This window comes from Aquila chrysaetos, chromosome 2 (assembly GCF_900496995.4).
Source record: "Aquila chrysaetos chrysaetos chromosome 2, bAquChr1.4, whole genome shotgun sequence".
Lineage (NCBI taxonomy): Eukaryota > Metazoa > Chordata > Aves > Accipitriformes > Accipitridae > Aquila > Aquila chrysaetos.
In genome coordinates this window covers 37,715,494-37,736,954 of record NC_044005.1, presented here as the reverse complement: position 1 = coordinate 37,736,954, position 21,461 = coordinate 37,715,494, and the positions used below count along the sequence as shown (strand labels likewise).

Below are 21,461 nucleotides of genomic sequence, written 5' to 3'. Positions count from 1 at the left end.
TTTTATTAGTGTCATCATTATCATTATTCATTTCTTCTTTTCTGTTCTATTAAACTGTTCTTATCTCAACCCGTGGGTTTTGCTTCTTTTTCCCAATTTTCTCCCCCATCCCACTGGGTGGGGGGGAAGTGAGTGAGCGGCTGCGTGGTGCTTAGTTGCTGGCTGGGGTTAAACCACGACAATGCCATACCTCAGTGAATGTCTACCCACCACATCCTAATGCTTCCAAGAACAATCTCCCAGCTTCCCAACCTTCTGGTTTAAGGAATTCCTGAGCAAGAAGTGGCACCTATGTATTTAACAGCACTCAGGGATTTTTCTTCCATGAATTTGTCTGACGATGTCTCAAGTCACATAAAATATTAGCAGTTGCAACATCCTGTGGCAAAAAATACCAGGAACTGAATCACGAGATCTACAAAAGCATCCTAAACATCTAAGCAAGCAAGGTGAAACCAGCATGAATGCTGATGAATGCAATCCATTATCCATATAGCAGACAGTCTGAGAGAATAGTTTGTCCTTCGAAACTGTACAAATGCCAAGCCTACTTAAGAAATGTGTTACCAGATTCCATGTATCTGCTGTTGACAATCATCTGTGGAAACTGACAACTGGTATCCTGGGAACACCAGTCCCGTAGTGGTGGAAATATAAATTCTCTTTATCTGTTTTACATTCCACCTCTGCTAAACTCTTCCTCCACAGAAAAATGGATATAAATATAACCTTTTAAAAATTATTCCCCCTAAAAATAGTTATGAATATTTATCTACAGATTGGTGAAACGGCCCAGCTGTACAGTCCACCTTGCAAAAATAACTTCTGATATGGCTTGAAGGATCTTGAATAGTAAGTGAAAATAGAAGTATGATATTTAGAAACCAAGAACTCTAGTATTTTGAGCAATATGGATTAACTTCAGGTTTTAGAAATTGCAAACTGCTAGGCATCCAGCTAAGGCCTGAAAACGTGCATAGTCTGTGTAACCGGAATAAACATGAACAAAAGAGGCTGGTTGTCCTTGTTTTTACAAGTGGTAAAACTTATCTTCCACTATTAGTTTTCCTCCCTAGCCCCCCACCTCCTCTTCCAGTCAATTAATGACATTAATATTAAATTGACATTAATATTAATGACATTACTAATGACATTACGAGCTTCACATGCAATGATCAAGCCACTTGCAGGTCCAACAAATTTACACAGAGTACTGTGGGTCAGGTTTTAGTCACACCAGCAAAGATGAAAACAGGCAAATGTCATAAAAGAATCAGAGAAGTCAAGCAATCATTCAAACATTTTAATACAATGTCATTAAGATTCATTATTTCAGTTTCCCGTTAATCATGTCAATCAACAAGATGTGAGAGTGAGCGTTCTCCCTCTAAACTCACCATGAATTTCACATTTCATTTGCTGAGTATTGTCACTATTCATCTCCATGGAAACAGTTGTGATGGGAAAAAACTCACAGGCATATTGTATCACTAAGTGAATCAGACAAGAAGATTCTAATTAAAGAAGACTTTCTAAACATACACACAGCCTGCAAACCAGCAATAGTAATAAAATACTTTCAAAATGGTCTTAAAATATAGGCAGAGTTTTATTAAAACTAGTAAGACAGTCTCATGGACAGATGCATAGCTTTACAGTAGACAGTAAAGCAATCAAAAACCTCCTGTACTTAAACCAAAACAGTTCAAAAATTCTTGCTGACACAGTGTCTATTACATGTATTTTTAAATGACAGCTAGCAAGTAATACTAATTAACCACTGCAAACTTGTAAACAACTATATATACAATGTACCATGCAAACTTTCCACATACAATGAGATCCCTACATTTTTTCCAATGCTTGCAGACATCCCATGACATTTATCACTAATAAAAATTGCAAATATAAACACACTCACAAACAGGAAATAGGCCCTGGGTGTACCTCTGTGTAATTACAAAAGAGTGCTGCCATGAAGCACCCTCCATGCAGCCATCCTAGCTTTTCTCTTGGATATTTTCACAGCTACCTGACTGTTCTTTAAGACATTCAATTACCACTTTCCGTGGTATTCATATATATTCATAAAACTCACCAAATATGAAAGGGCACAGGGAAGGTGTCATACACAAAGAAGCCATATTAATGCAGCCTATTTCTTGGATGCAGCAGGACGTTGATAGAGTCTCTTCAAACACACGCTATTACCTCTTCTGGAAAGGGCTTCTTAGCCCAGGCACAGACCCACTCTAATGCAACTGTACTGCTCCCACGTCCAGTGCTAACTTAGACTCCACTCTCCTGCCACCTTCTGCACCACACTTCATTGCACAACATAAACGTGTCCTTACATGCCTACAGCAATTTTTAGACATGCTCTAAGAAAACAAAGTATTTTAGATTAATCCGTTCATAGTAGCAAAATCAAAAGCCAGCTCCAATTCAAAATAAGTGCTATCAAAAATTCACTTATGGGTTTCGTATTAATAAAGATGATACCACAGGATGCAGTAATTATTGACAAATGTACCGTATTTGGAATCTGACATATTAGTTTGATGCAAGACACTAAATTTCATATGTACAGTAACATGATCAAATCAAGTGTAAATGTAAGCAAGTTGTTCGAGTAATAAACGTGCTTCAAATTTGACAACCAGAAGAAAAGAATACTAGGAGGAAAGATCTTTTTTCCTGCTATCGTGTCAGAAGGAATTTAAACCTTTTCTGCATGACTTACAGTCTTCTCCATTCACAATTTTTAATTCCACTAATTCAAAGGGGGTTTTTTATCAGCTCGAAAGTATGCACTCTTTACAAATAATGCAATGTACATACAGTTATGCAAAATAAAAAAAGTTGATTTCCTAACTTAAGTAAAATTCAAAGCAATTACCAATAACAGGTGCAACTGGTTTGTTGCAACATTAGCATAAACATGTCCTTTTATACATAGGTTATCTATGCAAAAACATGTCCAAATTATTATGAAGATATCATAGTTACTGAAAAGAAAACTAATAAACCTGGATATGAATAAACAGAGAACAGAATAACTGGCACCTCAGGTGCTTCCCAACTACTGCAAAACAAGACATAAGATATAGTCAGGAGGACAGAAAATTCCTAAGAACAGAAAGGAAATATATCAATATGCAATATGATGTAAGTGTGCAAGCTATCACAGCAAGGCACTACTAATCAAAAAGAAAAGCATTTCAAAAGTAGTTTGTTTTTCTTGCAACAGTCAGTTAACATACAGGTCTCAGAATTAACACAAATAATTTTGGAAGATATTTGATACGGGGCATTTCAAAATACATGCCAGTGTCCTATAAAAAGATCAAGTTTGTGAAGAACTGAGGAAGTAAATGACCTTCTTGTTCTGGAATGCTTCTGCTGACTTCTCAAACACTTACAATTAGTTACTATCAGGATCAGGACAGTAAAGCAGAAAGATGTAAGATTTGATAAAATACAACAATTCTATGGTCTTATTTAATATCAAATTGTGTCTGACTGACAGTAGTTTTGCATCACTAACAAAATAAGCTCATTTAATTCTGACTTCTAATACTTGTTTTGATGCCAAGAGACTGAATTTTCTAATAAATATTTTATAATTTTGTTTCACTAAGCCTTTTACATACAATGTTATGAAGCACATGGCAGGGAGGTTTATTCCAGAAGTATGCAAGCTCTTCTACAACCTATATTTTTTTTTTTATTCTCGGTATTTTCTAACTTTTCTAACATTAAACATTATGCATATTTACTATGCAATACAATTTAACATGAATGTATGACTCTAAAGAGTTGGCCTGTATTGTTATAAACAAAGTTCTTGAAGATTATTTCATTTCACAATGAAATATGAGCATGTTTTAAAAACAAACAAAAACCAAAAACAAAAAAAACCAAACCAAAACAAAAACCCCACCAATGAACAACAGTGTACAGAAAGCTGTTTATGGCTTTGCTATCCTACCATAAGTCATCTATTTTGGGATGCTTATGCAAATGCATAATTTCTGAGAAAACATATAAGACAGTAACAATACAAGAGACACCTTTTGCTTGACAGGAAATATGAATTCATATGAATATTAAAGAACCTTTGCTTTACAACCCTAATGTTTATTTTTCCAAATAGCTTACACATTTTGATAGAAAATTCTCCTTGCAAAAAAATTTCAATTAATTTATATACCTGAAACACTGATTCTCAAAAAAGAAAGAAAAAAGACCCAATGACATTACACAATACAATGTAATGCAGCTTTAATAATGAGTCTCATAAACAGTTACACTTGTAATCTCTTTTTAGCTGTTCAGCAGGATTTGTACAGAGTTCCATTTTTGGTAAACACTTGCACAAATCAACAGATTGAAAATCAGATGCCTAAGGAAGAAAAGTGACAAATTCTAATTAAATGTGTCTGAAGAGAATTTAAAAAAAAAAAAATCCTGCACATTCAAGAGTTTGAGATACACTACTATAATCCCAAAACCAAGGGGCTAACTTAGAACACACAACAGTGACTTTCAAGGCAAAGAACTGTGGACAGCCAGTGAATTGTTTCCTTCTCGCCACCTGAAAAATCTTGTATTAGTTTGCCCACATAAGAAGTAGCCCTTAAGAGATTAGCAATTATAGTAGGCCACTGCAATGCTGAACTGTCCCAAAATATAATCATATCTTCATCTTACTGTTTATAGAGATCATGTAAGGTCTTCAGGTCAGCAACTACCTTTATTACTTCATTTCAGACAAGCAGAAAGGGGGTCCTAAGCAGCATCCTCCTTAATACCTAACAGGATACATATACCATCATGATTTCTTGAGTGCTCTTTTCTTCATACATAAAGCCTACATACATTATGGGATAAAGACATTCTCACAATTGAGTGGTATCCCAAATTTCACAGTACACAAGTCAGCACCAGCACCAATTTTCAAGAATTCTCTCCATGCCAAAATTCTGACATCTGACATATTTACAGCGTACTTAAAACAAACAAACAAAATCTAAATATCAATATATGTGTACAAATAAACCTATACACACAGAACCCTCTCAATAATACTTTACAAGAGAGATAATTTGGAGCAAGTTTAATGATCTACAATTAACTAAAGGATTTTGGTTATTTCAAACTGCAACTAAAGATTTTTCAGTCACTTTTGAAAAAAATATACCGAAAAACATGTGGAAACACACACATAAAAATAGGTAACTTTACCCTTCACAAGTAAACCATTTTTCAATTACAGTAAACTGTATATATTTATTGTAGTCCCTGTGTTAATAATCATAAATGACTCAATTCATAAGTTGCCAGCAAGGAAGACCTCTTGTCACCAGTCAAGGAATACCCTGTCAGTGGCAACCATACAGCTTCTGTGGAAATATAGCAAATCACATCTACCTTGCAAATTCTTATATTGCATTATCCGGGTACCTAAAGATATGTCTATGTAGTATGAAAAGCAAGTTTGATTTGTATTTGCTGTCATGCTATGGTAAAATGATGCAAAAGCAAAACAAAACCACATCTAAATTTTTTGTGGTAATCTTGTAGGTTCTCTCCCACTTAATCTCATTCAAAACTGCAAAGAAAGTGAAACAAAATACTATCCTACATCCTCCTTATCCAACACCTGTTCCACGTTACATATGTCAGTGAAGGGAATACATACCATCACTAAATACCTCAACAATGTAAAATGCTTATTTTAGCTGATGCCAACATATGTATTGCTTGCTTAAAAAATTTCTATGGATTATAGGGACGTAGAGATGGGTGATTAGGAGGCTTAGAAAGAAAAAATTATGACAGTAAATAAACTAGATAGGAAATAAGACTGACCTGTAATCTCCCTCAATCCCAGTCCTGAACTGTTTAAGGAGAAGGAAGTGATATTAACTTCCCCTTGAGACCATCTACTCCAAAAATCTGTGAGTTAATAAACACCTACTACGACGACAGAATGGAGAGAAAATGGTGCCCAAATAGCAGCTGGGTATTTTTGGTAGTATTCAGAAACAAACGTTTATTTCCCTCTTTTTTATTATAAAACAAGTGCTACCAAACTGAAAGCCTTTCAGTTCCAGGGATCAGTGAGGTTTAGGAAAACAAAGCAATGATGAAAAGTAGACACATTCTGGAAAGAAATAACATAATGTAATGAAATACTTTTTCCTCAGAGGACCTTTTGAGCAAAGCAAGAGATGAAAAAATCCCCCGTTTTTGGGGAGACAGACAAAGCAGAGAAGTCGTGAAGAATACAAACACATAACTTCTTACTCACAACATTAGGCCATGCCACGTGAGGAAGGAAGGGAAGGGGACATGCAGGATTATCTGAACAAACAGGTAAAACAGTTTCTACAATGTCAGACTAAAAAGGCATGTCTCAAAAGTGGATTTAGAAGAGTAGAAAGGAAACGTCTCAATAGCAAAAAGCTTCCATGGGATGTGGAGAGAAACACACGTGGGCAGCTATCTTTTTCTTTGGCAGATGTTCTCAAACATCAAGATAGAAATAAAGTATTTAAAATGTTCTGTGCAAAAAGTGTTGAAGACAAGTTTCTGGCAGCAACCATGTAGCAAAAACCAATTCCTTTGTAATTTATTTATTATAGCTTGTTTCTGTCCTGCTTCAAAATTGCTTGTTTCTGGTAAAAAGCCCTCAGATGCAGAATGCTTATTTATGTGGAATACATATCCTTGAAATAATCACTAAGTACCCAGAGCTTACAGACAAGCACATTCCGCAACCACCTACAATTGTATCCAAAAGAAGAGAACAGCTTATATATGTTTTCTCCCATTTACAGTTCAGAGATGGTTTACCTTTGGTGGGCAGCAGATCTGCCACTTTAGGACATTTTCTGAAGAAAAAAGAAAGGATTGCAAGTGCTGTTTTAATATAGACAAACAAAATTTGGCACAGACTGTGACATTCTTAGACACCAAAAATGTTCTCAGGATTCACCATCACTAATGAATTAGTGGACATTATTCTACAGTGGAGGTTTTCAAATTAAAAGAATTATTATTTCAAGAGAGACTTGACTTGTTTGTATTTTGGACCTAAGAGGGAGACAAAGCACTGTATATTCAGACTAGGTTTTACAAGCTTACATTTCTAAAATGTCCTAGTTTCAGCTGGAATAGAGTTAACTGTCTTCCTAGTAACTGGTACGGTGCTATGTTTTGAGTTCAGTATGAGAAGAATGTTGATAACACCGATGTTTTCAGTTGCTGCTAGTAGTGTTTAGACTAATGTCAAGGATTTTTCAGCTTCTCATGCCCAGCCAGCGAGAAAGCTGGAGGGGCACAAGAAGTTGGCACAGGACACAACCAGGGCACCTGACCCAAACTGGCCAACGGGGTATTCCATACCATGGGACGTCCCATCCAGTATAGGAACTGGGAAGTGGGGGCGGGGAATCGCCGCTCGGGGACTAGCTGAGTGCCGGTCGGTGGGTGGTGAGCAATTACACTGCGCATCATTTATACATTCCAATCCTTTCATTATTGCTATTGTCATTTTATTAGTATTATCATTATTCGTATCTTCTTTTCTGTTCTATTAAACTGTTCTTATCTCAACCCGTGGATTTGCTTCTTTTCCCAATTTTCTTCCCCATCCCACTGGGTGGGGGGGGAGTGAGTGAGCGGCTGCGTGGTGCTTAGTTGCTGGCTGGGGTTAAACCACGACAATGTGGAATTGAGTTTAATAATCCCAGTCCAACTTTCAAGTTTGGTCCTATTGACCTATGGCTAATTATGTAGCCATTTTATTTACCATTTGCTACTTACTTTTCTATTTACTTTTATTTACTATTTTCTTGAGACTTATTTCTTGAAATTAAGGTGTAAAAGTGTTAAGCATTCCCAAAGGGAAGATAAGAAACCTTCAAAAGGTATTTTAGCTTCTGAATAAGCAGTTTCTTTTAAACATATTTTCTATTACTGTACTTCTACCTGTTGGACTCAGCCCTGATTAACTGGCAGAAGCCTACAGGTGTCATGATCTCACTTCCACACCAAAAGGGAAGAGACCAGTGGGGAAAAAAATCCATTATACACTAAGACAGGCAACAGCCACTACAGCCCTTGTACCAAGTCATGTAATGAAGCATCAGTTCTTAGCACCCCTCAAAGAGCAATTTTGATGCATCCTGGGGCTGCCAGGATATTTCCAGGGGCCATTTACGAGAGCCAGGCATTGCTAGGACACAATAATCTCAGCAATATTCCTCAAATACATAGAGGGAAAAGTAGGAAACAGAAGACACTACAGACTTTTTAGAACAGAAGGAACTTCCTGTGAGGAGGTTCTCTCTTCCTACCAGATAATCCAGCTTCTAACAGCTTTGCCAAGGTACCCACCCGGCAGGATGGAAGGGACACCAGCATTCCAAACTCAGAGACGCTCTTCTTGATGTGCTTTTCATGTCTGCATTAACAAGCAAGATTCATCTCACAGATTAAGGGATTCGGGATGGTCAGGCACGCCCCAGATTGACATGAAACTTCGTATCACGTATGTACCACAGAACTTAAACCATTTTCTCTCACGATATGTGCAGGAAAAAAGTCTTCTAAAATTTGATCAGATGAAGTAAGTACTATGGAGTGTTAGGGTTTCTGGGGAAGGTTTTTTGTTTGTTAGCTTGAAGTAATGGCTGTCAAAGCCAAAGTCATGAGTGCACTGTGTAATTTAACTTTAGCAGAAAAGTCAGGTTAGAGTTTCAAATTCCTGCCTCTTGCTCCCACCCTGACTGTCCCTTTGGCTGTGGCAACAGAACTATTTCCACGGCAATTTTATAAACAATCAATAAGCCAAACACAGTCACTACGGTGTAAAAAACCCTCAAATCAAACCAAACCAAAACCCCAAATTTAAAAAAAATCAGAAACAGTAAACAAATCCAACTTACACTGCAGCTCCACAAACTGCTGTGCTGGCACAGACAGGGGGGTGGCCTTGGTATAGGAACAAACATCCAATAATGGGAAGGGAGAACAGCAATTGCTACAAAAGGAAACAAATTTCTTATGTCATAGTTTCATGTTCGATCTTTCCAGACAATGCTGGTTTACCTTTTGAGACAACTCCTTATCAAATTGCAAGCAAGAAAAAAAATACATTTTAATGAAATCAGTAATACAGGATACAGTCAATAGTCCATAATCCTTGTAATTAAAAGAAAGGAAGAATATGGAGTTCTAAAGCTGACTTTACCCACTGTGGGATGTGAGGAGTAGGGTTTATTGTTAAAATATGACTCAATGACCCAGGGGATATTCTGTATAACACGTCATGTACGCCTGGAAATTCAGAACAGAAATACTGTTCTCCGTACTAACATTCACTGAGCCTGGTTCACATCCCTGTTGTGCGATTTCTAGTAGCATTGTCATTAAAAAATTAGTCATGTCCCTGGAACAGTTTGCAGGTTATGAAGCCTAATTTACTATCTGTAATTAGAGCTTTGCCCATGTTAGTCAAGATAAAACACTAGACATTGGAAAATGATCCTGGAATAGAAAGCTTTACTAGTAAAGATCTCTGGAATAAAAAGATCCACTTTGAATATTACATAAGAGAAAGCAGCATCTGTAAAAACTGTAGTTATTTCAGAAAAAAAAAAAAGAAAATCAATCTGAACAAGCTGGAGAATGTAGCAAAAGCTGCTCTGGACTCTCAACAGCTCCCTTGAGAGTCTGGCATCCAACAGCCATTCCCATCTCTGCTGCTGCCTTAAAAAAATTTCCAAAGTAATGCTCCACAGATCAGAAGTCCGTTTCTGTCCTTGCCAACGGTTTCAATGAATGAAAAAGCAAAATATCTGGACTGGTTACATTTGTTTTAACATTAGAAATGGAGAAATAGACCTAAGAGAGTCTGTCTGCTGCAGAAGGCAAGCGTGGGAATTGCAATGTTTTAAATACATCAAGAACAGTACAAGAGACAGAGGCAGAACACAGCAAAAATAAAGATTGCAGAAACATGTCAAAAATAAAATACAGTTATTTGACGGGGGGGGGGGGAATCCTTATTCAAAATTATTTATATGAAGGCAAGCGCATCTGTAACTGCAGATCATCTGACTACGTACTATTAAAAATAAGACTTTATCAGTACGAGATCAAGTTGCCTGACCACCAAACATTCCAGTTTTTAAAGAATATTTTCCTCAAGCGTCATTAAATAGCTACTCAGTATAACAAACTCATTTTACAGCTGATTTAAGAATTTCACTACAGCAAACTAACTCCCTGAAAATACTTCTTTATTTCACTTAGCAAAATAGAAACTAAAACTCTCTCAAAGCCTACCCCTTGAGGGCTACATATATGGCTGTCTTTCATACAACTCAACAAGTAGATAATTTATTTTTCTCACACAAAAAGGTATACAGATACCACCAGTGGGATTTAAGCAATAAAGTATAATAAGGCAGGCAAAATTCAACATAAATTCTACGTTAAGAAAAAAGGACTACTACCACTATTGATGACTGAAAAGTTATGTTTAAACAACCCCTCTGCTGGAAAGAAGATCAAAGGAGTTGTGCTGTTAGTACTGTTTTTGAAAGACACTGCATTTTTAGCATTCTTAATTTTCTTCCATGTAATACATATTCAGGCCACGTAAATACTCCTAGTGACACAGTCCCATTTCTGGCTGGGCAGATCTCCTTCTTATGTATCTGAAAAATACCAGCTCCTCCGAGACTTCCTTGTCTGTTGCTGGCAAACAGCACAAAAAAAATACAAGAGCTTCAGTTTGATCCAATGAAAGTTTCTAGCGCTCTCACCTCCAAAGTATGTTTGTTCTATGGGTGCTTTAGGCAAGGACAGGTAGTAGGCAGTATTTGTAACAGGAACACAAAGTCCACTTTGGAAAACAAAGATCTAGTTGCCTACCGTTATGCTGTAGAAAGACAATTCAATAGTAACTATTCCAGGTTTTTTGAAGGATAGGTAACAGTCATGTGTAAGGGAGGAGTTCATGCTTTTAAGATAACACATTTCCATTCTCAAAGATTAACTACTTAAGCCACTGAACCTGAAATAGGATCGAACAGTCAAACAAAGAATATTTAGATTTTATTAACAGGCATTAATACATTGCCACTTAAAGCTGAAACTTCCTCCTTAATTGATTTTTCTCAAATACCATGTTTTAAAGTCTAAGGATTACTGGTACTATTCAGCTCAAACAATAAGTTCAGATTTCTCCTAGTTAGCAGAGATAAAATGATGCCCATGACTGACTAGAAATACAAATGTAAAAAGCTGCTTAGAACATGCTTTCCAAGCCCTACACATTGATACGAGTAGCATGGTTTATTGGAGATACTTTTCTGAATCCCTTCTACTTTGTCACATCTTGTTTAAATACAGACAAGCGAAATAAAAACTCTATACCACTAATAGTTCCATTAATGAAGCATATGCTAAAAATGTTCTCTCCTCTGCACTTCACATCCATTTGAAATCTGCTTGTCCATATAGTTAGGGATAGGATGCTCTACCTCTCTACAAGAAGATGGCATGAGTGGAACATACAAGTAGAAACAAGAACAGGCAACAAAGGAAGAGAGTAAAAGCATCACTCGGTGACAAGAATCAGGAAGGGAATCAGGAAGAATTTTGTTTTGCTGAACCTAAACAACGACAAGAAAAGATTCTACAGGTATTTTGTTAGTGCAAAAGGAAGTTAAGGAAAACAAGAGTCTTCTGGTGGATGGGTGAAAACAACCCAGTGACAGATGATACAGAAAAGACTGAAATACTCGATTCCTTTTTTGTCCTGTTCCATACAGGCAAAGCTTGCTCCCAGATGACTGCAGGTACCAACAGGATTTGGGAAAGAGTGGGGAAACCAACAATACGGGACCAAGAGTTTAGGAATGCTTAGTGAAGCTGTACTCAAAACCTCGGGGCTAGATGGCATTCACCTAAGGGAGCTGAAAAGGTTGGCCAATGTGATTATGAGATTACTATCAGCTATAAAAAATTCTAACAGTTGAGGGTGTTAGACAGGTCCTAGATTAGATTAGATTAGAAAAAGGCTAATCCCTATAGAAAGGCAAAGAGAAGAGACCCATAGAACAACAGGCCAGACAATCTGAACTAGAAGGTACCAGGGAAGACCATGGAGTTCATTCCTAGAGTTCATTTCCAAACACGTGATGGACAAGAAAGTAACTAGAAACAGCCAACATGGTTTTATGAAGGACAAATTACGCTTGACCAACCTGATTACCTGCTTTAACAACATGACTGCTTAAGCAGCTAAGTGGAAAGCTATGGATTTAATGTAAGCAGATCTTAGTAAAGTTTTTGGCACCATCTCACACAGCATTGTCTAGAAGCTGAGAAGTAAGGGCTGAAAGAATGAACTGTTAGGCAGATTGAAAATTGGGCAGACTGCCTAGATCAAAAAGTAACAATAAATGACTCAACATTCACTTAGCAGCTTGTAAAGATGAGAATACAAAAGGGGTCGATACTGAGGTCCAGGTAGTTTTGGTTGGGTTTTTTTTTAATCAGCACCCAGAATGATGAGACAGTCTACACTCCAGGAAATTTGTGGAAGGCATTAAATTAGAAGGAGTAGCTGAACTGAGGAATGTCAGAGATTCAAGCCAGAGACCTTGAGAAACTTGAAGACTGGGCAAAATTAGAAGGGTGCCCAGCAGATCCAGGCAAATTACTGTTCCTTTTTACTCAGCACTCGTGACCCCACACCTGGAACAGTGTGTTCAGTTTTTGATCCCCTAGCTTAAGAGCAATGTTGAAAAACCAGAGAGGGTCCAGTAGAGAGCACCAAGATGGTCAGGGGCCCAGAGCACATGCACAAAAAGACAGATTGAGGGAGTTGAGCTTATTCAGTCTGGCAAAGAGGAAGCTAAGACGTTACTTAATAGCAACTTACAAATATCTGAAATTACAAATTTGATGGGGCAATGGCAATAGAAATGTGGCTTGGCTGTTCAGATTGAACATGAGACCTCCAAAGGTTCCATTCAAACAATTTCTATGATTCCATAGGACAGGTCATTGTTCTACAAAATCCAGAGACAATGACAACTAATTTCTTGAGGTAGGCAAGATTTTCACCTCTACAAATGTATACTGGTGTACAAGTTACTTAAAAAATGCACCCATTGTTAAGGAACTCAGTCATTGTAGGTAAATATGTTAACAAGACCTGAGCTCAGGAGACTGCAAAGAGATTTTTTTAAAAGCCAAGAAGCATTTTTGTTAGTTTTCTCTTGTTAAGAGTCATTATATGGTATTTCGTTAGACATCCAAGTCTGAGATCTGCAAGAAGCACAAGTATTTTGTGTTACAGCATAAACAAATTCCACTGAGACCTTTCCGTAACCACTGACCTTAAAATTACTTTCAAACATGCAAAGCCATGTTGTAGCAAAAGAGTAACTTCATTAACAACACAGAAGAGGTACTCAGCACATTTAGACAGGCCTTTCCATAATTTATAGCAAGTAACTGTTATTACGAATGTTTTTTTAGAAGAATTTGCTTACAGTCAAATCACTGGCGAGTATTGTGTCAACTGGGCAGAGGGACAACTATCAAGAGGTTTGAGCAAAAATCCAGCACTATTGCATTTTGCATTCCTGGAGCAACAGACATGTTCCCTGCCTTGAAAAGCTACTAAAAATAGCATGCAGTTCTACCTTCAATAATTCTAAGAAAGCTGCAGGAATAAAGTAACAGAAATGTACAACTGTCATCCGTTATTTCTTAGACACAGTATTACACCTTTGTGCCTTATCACCTTTAGACTGTTTTGAAAATATTTCATATTATATACAAAGGCATTGCAAAATGCCTGCATATTTATAAGGTTTTTTCCCAAAAAATTACCACTTCAAAAATTTTAAACATGCCAAAGGCATGCTTAGCATTGCAAGAAAAAGTTTTACATTTCATACATGCAGATCTCAAAACTGTCTTTTGATATCACCTCTCAGACTAACTGTAAAATTCCAAGCAGAAAGTGAGCAGAACAAGGGGTTGCATTTTTTTAAACCAATGCCCTTCATAATCTGTAGAACATAGACCCTAAAATAAGTCTCACAAAAAGCATCACAAGCAAGTTACAGTGTCCAAACTGTCTTTCATGAAATATGAACACATTTTTGAGGTCAAGAAAGCATAGGTGATTCTCTGACTGTATATACTCTAGACCTGTTCTGTGTATTGAAGATGTTCATGGCAGCACTACCCCACACTGGTAACAAAAAAACTGCAAAATAAACCCAAACCTTTACAACAGACTATAAAGCAAAATAAACTCAATTTGTTCAGTCAGCCTCTTGCATAGAGCTGCAAGCTGCAACTCTTCTTGAAAAACATCAGCTCCCTTTCACAAAACTACCCATACCCTGCCAAATTTATGACAGAATAAGAACCAGACTGACTTTGTTATATCTGAAGGGTAAACCATACCTTGACAAGTAATCTGAATTGATGGGATTCTGGAGAGCGATGTTCAAGTAAAAAATGCTGGAGTTTTTTTGATGAAATATTTATTTTGAAAATACTTAAACCTGTTGCCCATTGAATAACTGACATCTAACCTAAGAAATTTTTTCCCATGCCTGGAGACCAAACTGTAGTAGAATGATGGTTATATACAGCATGGGAAGCTTATATTGCCAAAATCTCAAGGCCAAGATTGGAAGCAGGGGAATGGGCATCAAGAATAGTGCCAAGCCTTCTATCCATCTATTACTAAACTGGCAAGAATTTCTACTACTCAATGAAAATAAAACTGAACTCTTCTACTTCCTTGCCAAAACTAGGGTGAAGTCTGTAGCAGAAGGCAAGAAGCCAGTATTTACAGATGGCCACCGTGCTGTGCAACCCTGTTCTGGTAAAGATTTGCATTTTCCTACACAATCCTATGAAAGAATGATGCTACAGATGGACTGCATGAGCCAAGGTCTACCCTAGAGTTCTGAAATGCACAGCTAAAACAAATATAGTAGTCCAGGTTATTATTCATCTACAGGCATTTCAGACCACATGAAACCTATAATGGGTCTGAGATTGCTGAATACACATTATGCACACACCAGCCTACAACACAGGTCTTTCACCAGATCCACCTGACTCAAATGCCTTATCAGTATTTCACACCTAGGCTAGTTGTGGCACAGATTCTGCCTTCATCTCTAAAGGCAAAAGAACATGTGGGAGATGCAGGTGATACTTTTTGCATCCACCATCATCACACTCCATCCTCACACTGACAGTACTTTTTTCCCCCACCTTTATTGAAAAGAGTTTCATATTAAAATAAAATCTTTCATTTGCGGAACACAGTTCCCAGGTTCAATTTCTCTAGCTACTCTGCAGCCAGGCATGCTTTCTGTTTGCTACTCCTGATTTTTGACCCAGATATATGACTCTGGTTCTAAAAACACGTGCATACTTTTAATTTGTAAAGGTTACCAAATATAAATGCTATCAATTCCAATCATAAACAAGTAGCACAGCTTAAGACAGCAGAGTAACACTCTCTGAGAAATTAGCATACTAGGTAAATAAGACTAAAGAGCTTACAAGTTCCTCATCTTAAAATAGTTCGCTGCTGTAATATTTTCAGACCTGTATATAATTTTCAGTATCTTTTAAAACATCAACAAAATCTTGGTTTAAGTAAGTGATTTGCAGCTAAAGTTACATGTCTGTATTCATATTGAATTCAGAAGATGCACATCTGTTACAATCTGAAACTAAATTTTATTTACCATTTAAGATGCAGAGATGTTAGCTCTGTAGTTCCTGCAATGCAGACAGACTACTTGCATGCTCTGACCACTGACAATTATACAGATAAACATGTGCTGTTACTTTGTACTCTGCCAACTATATTCACTTGTTGCCTCATCACTTAAAGCTCAACCCTGTCAAGACTTACATATTCATTTCTCCTGAAAGCACCAACCTGTTTAATTGAAGTTAATAGGAAAATTCACAACACCAGCGTTAAATATGTGCAAGTACTAAGTCTTCACAAAGCTCTTCCACTCTGTCCTGGGTTCAGCTGGGATAGAGTTAATTTTTACAGGAACCTGGGAGGTGGGGGGGGCATAGCCGGGGCAGCTGACCTGAACTAGCCAAGGAGCTATTCCATACCATGTGACATCATGCTCAGTATATACATGGGGAGTGGGCCGCGGGGAGGGGGCTCCTGCTCTCGACTTTCGGTGGGGGAAGTGGCGGAGCGTCGGGTCCCGGGTGGTGAGCAGTTGCACTGTGCATCACTCTTTTCTGTATACTCTTTCATTAGTACCGTCGTTGTTGTTGTAACTTTTTTTGCGTTGTCCCAGTAAACTGCCCTTATCCCAACCCTCGAGGTTCCAGTTTTTTTTCTTTTCTCTCCTCCGTCTCCCCCCTATCCCACCGGAGGGGGCGGGAGGAGTGAGCGAGCGGCTGCGTGGTCCTTTGTTACCGGCTGGGCTGAAACCACGACACACTCCTAATTTGGAACATTTAAGCAGCATTTTTTCTAGTGCAAATATAGTTATAACAGCATTTAAGCGTCTTTAAAACAAATTAGACAATGACAAGTGCTTCCTGATTCCAAATATGACCTGCATTGCAATAGCAGTTGGTGGTCCCAAGTTAGATTAGGATATGTAATCTAAAAAAACAGATAAGACATAGACAGACAATTAAGCAAAAAGGGTTGTATTATATAAAGAAGACTGAATAAAGAGTGTGATGTTTTGCATTCATATTAATTCCAATTTGGGGACAGTAACAGTTGGCGTTTATTAGGAGATTCTTCTACAAGGAGCTTAGAAAGCAGCATAACAACACTCCCCATTCAATTCCTCCCAAGTCCTTACATGCTATTTCTGTCTTTGACTGGCACCAAGTATGCAGCCTATTCTTACACAGAAGCACATCCAGTGATTCAGACAACCCTAGGGAAGTGAACCACATTCACAACTAAAGACAAAAAGAGTCCAATTGCTTTCAACATAATATGTAATAAAATTCCTGCCAGACCCCCAATCAATAACCCTGAGCTTAAAACTAGGACTACCAGTAAGGCCACAGAGCTTTTGGAATCATTAAGAACAATGAGAAATTCTCAGTTTTAGTGGCAATCAATATCAAATGTATTTTACAGAGTAAGAAAGTGTTTTTCAAGATCTCAAAAGAAACCAGTAGAACCCCTAACTATTTGCCATTTGCTGGTTTCTTTTTTTCATACCTTGGCAAATATAGGTGCTAATTTCTATAAAATTATATAAAAATATAAAAGGCATATGCTGCCTTGATTCTCAAAATGGCAAGCAAAGTCTTTTGACACCTACTGTAAAAAATTACTTGATCACTACTACACACTATTACTATAGAGACTAAAAGTACAAATTTTATCTGAGCATAGCTTAACTTTGAAGCTGTTGTAATGATATGTATAATTAAAACTACTAAGTCATAATTTCATTTATGCCTCCTACTACTTGCAATATGAGAAGCAGTAAGTAGTACAGAAGCTGTTTTGTATTCTCTTATGTTAACCGTGACAGCTTGCAGAGCAGATCCCTACATGATTCTGTTAGTAAATGCCTCTACAGAGAAGTCTGACAATTTATTCCTATACTTTTCCAATTATTAACCAACTATTAAAAAAGTGGAAGGACTTTGCTTCTTATTGCAGGACCACTTAATTTCTTTAATAGTCTTTTGAAACATTTTGAAAATGCAAATTTATTATATCATATCACTCATATTGAAGGCATCATGAAACATTTAAAAAACCCTCCAGCAGACTGAACAGAATTAACCTTAGGAAAAGCTGTTTCAACTCTTCCTCAATATACTAGGAGATAAGCTGAAAACAAATTAGTCTCTGCTACAGATTCTGAAGTGTGCTCAATGCAGAATTCAGATTTCCTGGTCTGAAGTTGCTAGAATGACCACAAGTATTCCCTTAAAAAACCAACCAAATGACACTTCCTTTCAGAGTTCTGTTACTTTAGAGTTAGTAACTTCTGCTAAAAACCTTCAATGTGAGAGTCACACCATGTTTTAAAAAAAAACAAAAACAAAAACAAAAAACCACCCACACACTTTAGCACAGTAAGCTCCTTCACCCTCCCTGTACTGAGGACTCGTGCAAAGAATACCTTTAACTTTTACATGATGGTTTTATTTTCCTCAACTGCTCCTTTTATACTGGCCCCACCAACACTCTGATAAGCTTTCTGCTCCCTGATATACATCAATGATGATTATTACTAGGTGTTGTGCCTTTAACAAATTGATTCTCAACAGTCTTTTTTGGGCTTGCCTTATTTAGTTTTGCATTTAACTTGACAGCATCTGTGATCTATTTTCCCCCTTTGCATTACATCTTTTTATCACTAGTAACTTCCTTTCTCCTGAAGTTTCAGCATGTCAGCTTTTATTTTTTGGTCTTCTCATACTGTATCAAAACCTGGGGAAACATAAGAGTACTTTGTAGTTCTTAGAAGTGGCTCACACCATGGCTACTTACCAGTTCTGTACTGGGGGAAACACAGGACCACTCCACACCTTCACAGCTTGGTTTCCACAGAATGGAAATAAAGGTACACAGGCTGAATGGAAGGTGCAAGGCACTGTAACAGTCTTCTGATCTAGATAAAACTGAGACTAATACACTGTGCCATTCGAAGTAGCTAGCACATGTTCCAGTTCTGAGTCTAATACAATGACTTTAAACAGATTGCACAGCATCACAAACCTTTCAGCTGCTCTTTCTGACTTCCCTTTAGCTAGCTGCCTCACTTTTATATAATCTTGTTCTGATTTTGGGGGGGGTTGTCCCCTTTTATGCAAGCTGAACTTGACTAAAAATTACAGAGTACATCTTCTGTAGTTAGCAGATCCTAAGTGAAAAGTTGTTTCTCCTCCTACAGTTTGTCAAACTACTTTTTCCTAGAAGCACTCACTATAGCATCTAGAATTCTAGTCTTTGCATTCTGCACCAATGCCAATGTAATCTTAACTCAGATTGCATGGGAGTAATCCAATTTCCTTTTACAACTACTTTTTCTGCATTTTTGCTCCAAGAGTAATTGCAGTGGGTGAGGAAGAGGATGCAAGTGAAACGGCACATTATTGCTGAGGTTAGGTGAGGGAGAGAATAATGGATATGAGCATGGGAGTGATTGAGAGAAGGTATTACAACAAAGTAAGAAAGAAGAAAAGCAAGATAAAAGCCTGACGTTGGTATAACTAGAAAACATTATAACTCTTGTTTAATGTTATGAAACTTCTATAACACTTTTTAGAATACAGAGGGGTCTTTAGAACATCATCTACAGAGGATATGGCATTATGAATAGCATAATAAGCAGCTCTTTGACAGCTGCCAGCTGCCATTCAGTCTTTACCTCATTTTTGATCATGGACATTGTATGGCAAATAAATTTTAAGAGTGTTAGTTACAAAAATAAAATCTACATGTTTGTCATAGTAACAAGAACAGTAAATTAAGAAAGTCAGACAAACCTTGAGTCACTATTTTGTTTTTAAAGAACAACATATTGGGAGGGGAAAAAGTGTCAGTTCCATAGTTAGGCAACTTTAAGAAAAACTCATGAATAACTAATTGTGCAAGGAGAGACAAGAGCTGGAACACACAGAGTATAATCCTGTATTTGCTCATTAAATTTCCTTAAAATAATAAGAGTATGCAATCCCAGAGTGTGGTTTATAATCCTTTACTGCAAACCCATAAATTACACCTGACATTTAGTTTTGGAGGAAAAAAGTTTAACTGCTTAATTTCAGCTGTCTTGCGCTTGAGTATCAAATGAAATTTTTAATAGGAACTTCTTTTTTTTTTAAAGTTAAATCTCAACACTTGTGCAGAGACCTGGTTGCCTCTTGTTTCATGATGCAATGTCTCTTCATTTACAACCCATTTTTATTTCTTGTTCTATATTGAAAACCAATGAAATGCATTCACTCTCAATCATGTTATCTTTTGACAGCAGTGTCCTGCAGCTCAACATCCTGTTCCAAAAAACTCATTGACAAAATGTGCCACAGAGATCAAGAGCTTAGTAGGACTGAAAGGGGCAAGTCATTACTATGAATAAAGGGAGTAAAACCGTACCAAATATTGCATTCACATGCTTATACCCTGAACCAATTTACTGTACTTCAGAACAATACTTTCCCTGCAGGTCAACTGGCAGTAACTTTGAAACATTTTGTACTTGCCACTGTCAAGAGCTAAACTATAAGAAATATTTATATAGCTTACATGATGTCCTAACAAGAAGCAACAAGGAAAAGACACACAAAAAATACTTATTTGAATCATCTATGTTTGTACATACGGTTCTGTTCATTCACTAAACAGAATTTCCATGAGTGACGGAACTACTAATGTTGTCCTTTCCAGGTACCTTTAGTGGAATTTGCTGCTGCCTGAGAAGGGATGAACTCACACAGAAGCCTTTTCCTCTGTAGGCATTTCTTCTACCAAGCAAGATGTTTTGTAGGCCCCTAAAATTTTCAATACTGCTATCCCTCTATGAAATTTGATTGAAAACAACCAAAAAGCTCAAAAATAAAGTGACAGCTCCTGATTGCATAAGACTCTTTGCCATAGGAAACAAACTGAAAAAGGGAAGACATGCTGCTAAGTAGATACATGGCAAGATTTTATTTTTTAAATATATGCATAAACATACATATTTTAGGCCTCCTAATTGATCAAAACATTACCTTTGAAACACCAGAAAATGAAATTATGGCCATAAAAGTGTTGAATTATATCAAACTATAAATGCAACATCTAAATCTTAAGGTAAAACTCTAACCCATAAATATTTGTGCAGTCTTATCAGAACAAAAACTTTCAATGCAATGCCATACATAACAGAAACAACCTGTTTGTAGAAGTTTGTATATAATATACATGCTGAAGGGTTTCATAATAACTTCCAGGTTAAACCCTGTAGAAAAAAATGTAAATACTATTTCAAGTTTCTTTACAAATATCACTTACGTGATATTTTCTAATTAAAAGTCATCAAGAAACATCAAATTAAGGGCAATAACAGAACTACTAGATTTGATTAAAAAACTCCTGAAAATATATGTCTTGTTTGTTTTTCAATAAGAAGTTAAACTGACATGCACGAAAGGGAAAAATAAAAATAATAAGTAACTAACCCTAACGCCTATTACAACATGATATTATGTCATATGGATTTCAGTCTGAGGCAGTACAGTAATTACATTTCCCTACTGAACACAGAGAAAGACAGGAAAAAATAAGTGTTCCCTGCCCCTGGATATTAGTTTCATTTTTCTAGCCTAAGTAGAGAAATAGAAAATGTGTCACATGCACATCAAACCACACCAGGACCACTCGA

General features: G+C 37.0%; 1 protein-coding gene across 13 annotated transcripts in view; it reads right to left on the bottom strand.

The window, feature by feature from the left end:
• The window catches only part of GPHN (gephyrin), a 316,516-nt gene that overhangs the window by 270,989 nt on the left and 24,066 nt on the right, over positions 1–21,461 (bottom strand). For 6 of the 13 annotated variants that reach the window (XM_041129394.1, XM_041129400.1, XM_030040783.2 and 3 more), the window contains exons 1-2: positions 2,099–2,159; positions 1,398–1,490 (exon numbers count right to left, since the gene is read on the bottom strand). The exons of the other annotated variants lie outside the window; for them this stretch is intronic. In XM_041129394.1, coding sequence (XP_040985328.1) covers positions 1,398–1,490; positions 2,099–2,144 — 139 coding nt within the window. In that variant the 5' untranslated portion in view covers positions 2,145–2,159. Of the gene's footprint in view, positions 1–1,397; positions 1,491–2,098; positions 2,160–21,461 lie in introns of those variants that run through there. 13 annotated transcript variants of the gene reach the window in all.